This window comes from Arachis duranensis, chromosome 8 (assembly GCF_000817695.3).
Source record: "Arachis duranensis cultivar V14167 chromosome 8, aradu.V14167.gnm2.J7QH, whole genome shotgun sequence".
Lineage (NCBI taxonomy): Eukaryota > Viridiplantae > Streptophyta > Magnoliopsida > Fabales > Fabaceae > Arachis > Arachis duranensis.
Window position 1 is genome coordinate 11,366,617 of NC_029779.3, and position 9,725 is coordinate 11,376,341.

The 9,725-nt window shown below is 38.4% G+C and overlaps 1 protein-coding gene across 1 annotated transcript; it reads left to right on the forward strand.

Moving 5' to 3' along the window:
• Positions 1 to 4,569: 4,569 nt before the first annotated feature.
• Positions 4,570 to 5,280, forward strand: LOC107460741 (uncharacterized). The gene is made up of 2 exons (XM_016079129.1): positions 4,570 to 4,647; positions 4,741 to 5,280. Exons 1-2 carry the CDS (start codon positions 4,570 to 4,572, stop codon positions 5,278 to 5,280), a joined length of 618 nt encoding a protein of 205 aa, XP_015934615.1.
• Positions 5,281 to 9,725: the final 4,445 nt, after the last annotated feature.

The following is a 9,725-nucleotide window of genomic DNA, read 5'->3' on the forward strand; positions in this document are numbered from 1 at the left end:
GTTAAAAAAAATTATCAATACTAATAACAGAGACACAAATAAAAACCACAACCTATAAAAAGGAATTTATTTTGTGGTCGTACATTGGTTGGCAACTTCCTAGATTTGAAAGATAAGAAAAGAGGGAGAAACATAATAGAATCCAAAAATATTGGCAATTAGGAGATTAGGAGTGTTTAAGATTTAGCTCGAGTCAAATTTAAGACATATTTTTATCAAATTTTGGTTTATTTTTTATATTTGATATTTTTTTGGGTTGAATTTAAGTTATATTTTGAGCCACCGACTTAACTCGAAATAGCTTTTTTATGTTAAAAATATATATTTTAAAATAAAATTAATAATATCATATTATATTTTATACTTTAAATTTTTTTGGTCTACAATAGATAAATTAAAAAAAAAACACGAATAAAAAAAAATTTTCTAATCCAAGTCATAACTCTATTAGCCTCATTGGTTATATTTAAGGTTCTTAGTAGGGCTAAAATAAGGGAGAATCCAACAAGAACCATAGTTGATGAGTGGTCTAACTTTACTGTTAAGTCTGTGTCTCTGTTTTTTAATGAGGCACACATATAATTTAATTGGTTTAAAATAAAAAAGAGAAAAATGTATTGACACACACATAATTTCAACGAGGCATACACATAATTTAACAAATATATTACTATGTTTAATATATAGGTAATGACCAAATCAGTATCCGAAATATTAAAACGCTGACATTATGTTACCTGACTATTGTAATCGACAAAATGGTACCTGGTTAATTTTAAAAACTGACAAACGTGTCCATAAGTTTGTCGGACCAAAACTCCGGTGAGGACAATGCTTACTTGGACATCGGATTTTGCTGACAAATCATGTTTTATTTGAGTTGTAATTTCTAATTAATTAATTAGTTAGGCTAGGTGGAAATTAGATCAATTGGATTTCAATTTGCCCCAAATCAGAACTCTTTACCATAATCCCAAATTAACAAGCTCTGTTACTGTTTGGTGACTTATTGTGACTTAGTGTTTGATTAAGAGTAAAACTGAAAGGTCACGTAAAGAGGGAGAGACGTTGCTCTGGTTACTTGGCGCGAAGAAGAACGAAGATGAGTTGAGAGACATTGTCGAAGTCGTAGCGTCAACAGTGAGGGGTTGGTAGTGGCATCATCGCGACCCCAGTCTTCGCTAGGAAGCAACCTACGAAGAGGTAAGTTCGCCTTAATTCCATCCTCTCATTTACGTGGCTTTTGTCGACAGCATTATGATCATTTTGATTGTTTTATTCATTGTATATATCTTCCCTCTACGATTTTTTATATGGATCGTCTAGTTACGTTTGTTTATCATCACATGGGTGCCTTGAAAAGGGGTGTTGACAGTAATATGATATACGACGGGGGTTTAGTAACTGAGATACACAGGGTGAATGTGGAGACATGTAATTTATTCTTCGTTGAGGGATTATTTCTAGACTTGGGTTACCCTGGATACAATGAGGTATACTGGCTAGAACTTAGTTTAGACTTAGGTAAGGGTCTTAAAGTGCTTAGGATAGATGCTGAAGTCATGAGAATGTGTGAGAGTGCGATGAAGAATGACAACATTGTCGACCTATATTTTGATCACCCAATTGATGCAAACCCTGAAATCATTGATGAAGAAGTCGTGTCTGATGGTAGCAGTGATAGTGTGGTTGAAGTCAATTCAGGTGGTGATAATGTCAAAGAGGTTGAAGTTACTAATAAGGTTGATGATCAGGCTAATGAGAAGGAGAATAAAAGTGTGAATGAGACCAGTGGTGAGGTTAATGAATTGGACATGGTGTTGAGTGTGGTTGTGAAGGAGAATGTGAATGAGGTTGTAAATGAGGCCACTGTTGATGTTAATGAGTCGAACAAAGGTAAGAGTGGTGCAGGGAAAGAAGCTGCGAATAACAGGAATGTGGAGAAAGACACTGAAGGAGCATCAGCTCCGGAGAAACCTGCTAAAAAGGTTAGAAAGAGACATCCAAGACCACTACCTAGTGGTTTACCCCAAGAAAGAAGCGCTGCCGAGAATGAGATTCCTGAGAGTAATCCTGCAGAAGCTGAAGCTGTGAATGAACCCATAGAGGAGACTAATGCTGATGATGTTGTTGATTTGAATGAAGGTTCTGATTTTGAAGAACCTTTTGTGGATGAGCAAAGGGCAGAGGAACCTGTTACAGAAAGCCGAACAGGTAAATTTGATTTTTGTTTAGTTAGAGGTTATGTGAATAAAAATTGCATCAATTCTCATGTATCTCAAATGACTCTGCAACAGATAATGTAACACAAACAAGTGAGAGAAATAATGCAAGGAGAAATCATCCAAGGCCTCAACCGTCTAGGCAAAGAATTGTACCTGGAAAGGAGGATGAAGCACCAAAGGTAGAGGTGCCTAACTCGAATAGAGAAGATGGCGATAATGAACCTGAGATGTACCAATATGAATCTGAAGAACTATGTAGCCCTCCTGCATCTGATGATGAAGAGGAACCTGTATTTTCTCAACATAATCCTAATACGCCATATGGAAAAATAACTTTGGAGTTGAATATGGAGTTTGAGACCATGGACCAGTTCAAAGCAGCAGTGCAGAAGTACAACATACAAATTGGGAGACAGGTATTCTACCTTAGGAATGAGAAGAAGAGGTGTAGGGTGATCTGCTATGATCCAGATTGCCCTTGGTTGTGCTACTGTGCCAGGACCAACTACCCAGCATCCTTTCAGATAAAGACATTTGTGGACGAGTATACCTGTCCCAGGAGCAACAAGAGTAAATCAGTTTTATGTGCTTGGGTTGCTGAGGAACTGGTCCCAAAACTCAAGATCCATCCCAACATGCTGCAGAGGGAGGCACAGGAGTGGTCTAAAGTGGAGTATGACATTTCAGTCAACGAGAGGATGATGTATAGAGCTATGGAGAAACCCAAAGAAGTTATTGAGGGAACAGAGAAACATCAATACCTAAGACTCAGAGACTACTTTAACAAAATCATGAAGGCTAATCCTGGTTCAAGAGCCAACATGGAGACTACTCCACAGCCAGAGGGGTTGCCTAAGTTTAGAAACTTATACATCTATTTGGCTGCATGCAAAAATGGCTTTAAAGCAGGGTGTAGACCATTTATAGTTTTGGATGGAACATTTTTGAAAGGTTACTTTGGAGGACAATTACTAACAGCCGTTGGTCAGGATGCGAACAATCAGCTGTTTCCAATAGCGTATGGGGTTGTTGATGCAGAAACAAGAGAAAATTGGAGATTCTTTCTAGAGGAGTTGCGCACTGATATTGGGGACTACAATGAGAATGGCTGGGTTTTTATGTCAGACCAGCAGAAGGTGATGAGCATTATGTTCATGTTTTTTGAGTTCTTGTATGTTTCTATAAATTACTTTTCAAATGTCTCCTAATTATTTGTGGTTACCATTCAATGCAGGGACTAATCCCAGCATTACAAGACGTGATGCCAGGGGTGAAGCACAGATTCTTTTGTATGCATATGTGGAGAAATCTGAACAAGGGATGGAAGGATAAGGAACTTAAGGCAGCATTTTGGCAATGTGCAAAAGCAACAACTGATCAAGACTTTAATGATGCAATGGGAGCTGTGAAACGGATCAACAAACAAGCATGGGAGTATCTGTCCAAATTTGAACAAGAACAGTGGTCGAGATCAAGGTTTTCAGACTGGCCAAAGGTAGACAGTTTGACAAGCAACAACTGTGAGTCATTTAACTTAACAATTGTGGGCCTTCGGGGAAAAAGCATTTTGACAATGCTTGAGAAGCTTAAGTTCTACATCATGAAGACAATGGCAACTCACAAGGATTCACTGATGGCTTATAATGGACAGATAGCCCCTGTACAAGTTAGTAGGTTAGAGAAAGAAAAAAGACAAGCCAATTACTGGGAAGCACAATGGTGTGGTGATGACAAGCACAACCAATTTGAAGTAATAAAGTGGCAACATAGAGTGAGAGTCAATACACGAGAGTGGACATGCTCATGCAGAAAATGGCAGCTCACTGGATTACCATGTTGTCATGGGATTGCAGCAATCCAAAGAAAGAATGAGAAGCCTGAAGACTATGTCCATCATAAGCTAACCATTGAGGCTTATAATAGGACTTACATGTTTCACATTAGCAGCATACCGAGTCAGGAGTACTGGGAGCATCACGAAGGGCTGCCATGTCTGCCCCCTCCATACAAGAGGCCTATTGGCAGACCTACAAAGAAGAGGAGAAAGGATAGCACTGAGCAAAGTTCTAGCAGCCAATACAAGGCCAAGAGAAAATACGGTCAGATAACATGCCAAACCTGCAAAAGGGTGAGCAAAACAAAAATCATTATCAATATGTATTTACTTTACATTGTATTTCCTATCTGTAACTTTATTAATGCTAATTTTTCTTACTCATGTGCTTCTTGTAAGGCTGGACATAATAGCAGAACTTGTCCTGACAAAGGTACTGGAACACCAACTGAAGAACCAGATCTTGATGAGGAAGAAGCTAGGGAGTAAGAAGCTAACTGGGAGGAGACCATGGAGGCTGCACATGCTTCACATGTTGCAGATGAGGAAGACCTCACTCAAAACCATCCACAAAGTCAGCCTGATCAGGTAAACAATGTGATTTATGTTGCCTTATTGTACTAAATTGTTGGGTCTATTTCCATAGAAAATTTGTTTTCATTAATGGACAAAATGATGCAGAATAACATCAATGATGGCAACACTACAACAAATGCTTCACCCCCTAATGGAGCCACCATTCCAGCAGCAACCAACTTGGTTGGTCCAACAACTAGTTCAGAACCAGCACCTGCACCAAAGAGGAGAGGCAGACCAACTTTTGTAAGGGGCAACTCAGTTCCACCAAGAGGAAGAGGCAGCACCACTCGAAGAAGAATGGCAGCCACTACAACACCTCCAACTCCAGCACAAAATGCAGCAGCTGCACCACTACCCCCTGCTCAACCTAGGGTTGTCAGGCATGATGTTGGGTCTAGATCCCAAATTCCTGCATCTCCATCCAATGTTGGGTCATTGCCTCAAGGTCCATTACTTAGGCCCACTCATCAGGCCCAACCTACAGCACCATTTAAGCCACCAACTGTGACTAGGGAGACCATGGCAGCAGCAAGCCCAGCCACACAGAGCAGGTTCACAAGCTTCATGTCCACCCCATCCTTGAAGAAGAAAAAGCCATCCAGACCACCACCATCAAAGCCATCAACAAATGACAAGAAATGAGCTGAGATTCTTGGATTTTTTAGTTTGTTGTTATTTGCATTTTGGACAGGATTTAGTTAACATGCACCCAACTGCCATTATGGCATGTAAGTGCTAACCTAGTGTTTCTGTGTTTTGTTACTGTCATTTTGGGTCTGCAGCAGTTACTATGAACATGTGTCATTTTGGTACTCTTATTTGGGGCCTGAACTTTGTTAGTCTGAATAGTTAATGGTTATAACTTGATGTTATTTTGGTGTTTATTCAGATTCTAGTCACAAAATTATTTTACATGGCTTACATATATTCCATATATCTTGCTCAAATCACAACAACAATAACTCAAACAAGGCACAAGAAGAACACATCATACATTAATTCATTTCAATTACAATGAGGACAAGATTACAAAATTCCAAAGTCTCACTGTTATACTATTATACTGTGCAATGTCTACCTACTTAGCCAAACTAAACATAATCAAAGCCATATTTAACCCAATCAAAATACACATAAAAATTAGGCACAACTCAACCCTCTTCAGATTTTCCTTCATGTCATTCACCACAGATAGTACCATCATCATCCTTTGAATTTTCTGGCCATCCCCACAGTCGACATTGATTCTGCCTTTCCTTTTGGGTTCTGATTTGCCCAGCATATTACTATTCTCTGAAGAAACTTCTCATTCCACACATTTCGCTAGTATTTCATCCAACCATTGGAAATACCCGCAACGCATTTGTGTGTTCTAGCACAACACGAAAATTTCAAAGATCAGAGAGTAATCAAATACCAAAACTGAATACGAACAGACGACAAACCAAGAAGGGATATTATTCTACTTCCTCACATATTCATCACAATTCCAACCTTACCTTCCACATAGGGCAGCGTAGAAACCATCTATCAGGGTTGCTACTTGTCTTCGACTTCAACGGAACCACTGGAAGAGGACAAAAGCAACAGCCATCGTAACTTTTGCTCACAATGCCCGAAGCACCATCCACATCGAAGGCTTGCATCGATGACTACCTTCTCAGCGTTGCAGTTTTTCCACGAGCCCTTGCAGTATGCATCTTCCAATCTTGGATCCCCTCCTACGAATGAACGAATAGAGAGCTTGTTAATTTGGGATTAGGGCAAAGAGTTCTGATTTGGGGCAAATTGAAATCCAATTGATCTAATTTCCACCTAGCCTAACTAATTAATTAATTAGAAATTACAACTCAAATAAAATATGATTTGTCAGCAAAATCCGGCCTCCAGGTCAGCATTGTCCTCACCGGAGCCTTGGTCCGGCAAGCACATGGACACGCTTGTCAGTTTTTAAAATTAACCAGGTATCATTTTGTCGATTACAATAGTCAAGTACCGGAATGTCAGCGTTTCAATCTTTCGGGTACTGATTTGGTCATTACCTCGTTTAATATATAATATACATTTAGTAGGTATGATTATTGGAAGGAGTTTTAGTATCATAATAACTTGGATTAAACTAATTTTTATGTGAATAACTAAAACTAGTAAAGTAGAATTTGAGGCATATAAAGTGCATGTGAACATTTAAGAATAATGATGTACCATTTACTTATGAAATAATTATTTTTAATTTGATTAATCCTATATATAAAATGAATATAGTAAATTATTAAATTAAAAAACTCTTGTTAGTCAATATAAGTGGAAGAGGTTTAGATTAATGTTAATATCAAATAAAGTGACTTGAATTTTTATTTATTTATCTCTATTATATTCTCTTGACATAAATAGTACTATTATTAGCGACTTTAGTCTTTGGAGTTTTTAGTGATAGTGTGCATTTTTATTTAATTGTGTTTTAATTGATGCTGTGGATTGAAATTGGTTGAATTTATGAAAATCGTTAAGGTGGGTATATATCCAATTTTAGAGAAGATTATATCAATTTTTTTAAATAATATAAATGTTGAATGATTCGTGTAATTTATATATATGCTGATTAGTATTAATAATACATTTATTTTGCAGACATGACGACATATAGTAGAGATAGACCTAGTGGGTCTCGTGGTCGTGGTAGAGGAAGAGTTTCCACCGAATCTTCTGCGACTGTTCAGTCCTTGCCCTCTACCTCCAACTACCCCGTCGACCTCTGTGACGTCATAGGTGGGTTCAGCGGACCAGCAGTTCATCATGGTCCCAAACCTAAACTACACACCTCCTTCTGCTATGCCTCCTGCAGATCCAGCAACAAAGTCTGCGGTGGGTGATTCCTCCAGTACCCCAACAGGATGCCCCTCCACCACCGCGCCAGCTGAGGATTTAGCCCGATGTCATGCAGGGGTGAGTATATATAATTTTTTTAAGGTTAAGTTTGTTAATCTTAAGTTTATGCATTTCTATGTGTTTGTTAATGTTAGATTTTTTTCTCTGATAGATTTGTACCAAACAAAAATGTTTGCACACAGGGTATCTCCAAGGTTATTAAGTCAATGTACGACCATCCATGGCCGACCTACACGCAGATTCTAACTGAGACCAGAGATTGATGGTTTCAGAAGTGGGTGGTAAGAACCTAATAATGTTGAATTAATTAACTGTATTTAAACTATATTTATTCCGACTAACTAATATTGTTGAATTACTTTGGGTAGTTAAAATTCATATGGGATGCAGAGCATAATCTCATGACCAGGAAGAACTACGACCACCGGACAGCTAAACGACTTCAGCAGATGATGAGCGACGTTCGTAAGGGGCACAACCACCTAACGTCGTACATCCATCCAACCATCAAGAAGGAACTGGAGGCCTATTTTAATAATGATGAGTGGTTCTAGCATCGTCATCTGACAAACGTCACTAACAGAGCTTCGCCCAAGTCGTCAAAGTATATGGGTGGGTCGGTGACCTTTATGAAGACGAAAAACAGACTGGTAAGAATTTTGTTATTGTTTAATTTCTTTTAGTAGTTACTTGAATTAGTTGGTTAATTTGTTCATTTATTTTATTGGTTGATATATTAATTTGTAATCTAATTTGTTGGGCCATGAGGCGACACTGGTAGAGACTTTCAAGTATACTCATACTTTGAAGGTCAAAAAGGAGAGATTTACTAACAAGTGGTCTGCGGCCCATTATGTGAGTTTAAATTAATCCTAAGTTTCAAATTTATTTGGGTTAAAGTCAATTAACTATTATCCTAATCACAACTTGTGTGACACAGAAGGATTACATGCAAAGGTTGGAGGTCATGACCTAGCAATCTCAGTTGCCTAGTAGGAACGGCAAAACTGGCTCCGAGACCTCAATGGTAGATCCTGATAGGGTTTCGCGCAAGACCGCCTCTGAACCCCACAAGACTCGCCGCTTTGGATTGGGGTCGTTCTTCACCAGTGGCCTCTTCTCCTCCACATTAGCGGCTTCCTCTGCCTCTGCCTCTACCACCAGTCCTGCCGATTTTCAGGAAGTTATCGACTTGAGGGAAGAGGTACAGAAGCTGACACAGGAGTTTCACCAGCAAGCGGAGCAGTCTGAGTAAAGGTATAATGACCTTCTTGGATGCGTGGAAGGAGCCGTTGCCATCAGCTCAGACCTAACGGAGAACCTGGAGCAGCTAGATCAGTTGCGATAGTAGATGGAGGCGAACAACCAGCAGATGCGTGCTGGAACCAACGGCACTGCTGGTTCCAGCGACAGCACTGCTGGTGGGGCATCGACGTCAGCACTTACTCCGCCGCCTCAACAGGAGGACCACGACGACGACGATTACCAGGATCTGTAGAGATTAGGGTTTTATTTTTTTGTTTGTTTGCTTCATTCTATTCTACTTTTATGATATTTTATTGTATTCATACCATTTATTTTTAATAAGATAATTTGTTGATTTATGATAATTTTAGATTTCTACTAACAATTTTGTTAACGAGAGTTTTAGTTTGACTACTAATTGTGACTTAATTGTGACAAAAAATAAAACAATAACAAATATTACCGTAGGATTTATCGTCGAATTTTAACTTGGTGCCTAAACACGTGAAATAGTGCCAAAGTTATCGTCAAATTACTCTGACAGTAATCGTCAACTTAGTCTCAACAAATTCATTGAAAATAGTGACGGAAAATCCGCCAGTGATTAGTGTCGGACAAAAAAAATCTGTCGGTAATTAATTTCCGGCGACATTTATACTGTCAACTCTAGGACGACGGTAAATCTGATGGTATTCAATATTTTTTTTGTAGTACAAGTTTGTGGTTTTCTTGAAATAATCAAGAACTCTTGTTATAACTTTTTAATATTGATTGCTGGATTTTCTTGCAAACCTTGATAATTTGCACATAGCAAATGTTATATCATACCTAGCTAGTACAATGCATTGCATAAATTAAACTACCTATAGTACTAGCATATTCTATTGTGCTATAAATTTTTTCATATTTTTTTAATTTAAAATTAGGATGATAGACAGTATTAAATTTTTTAA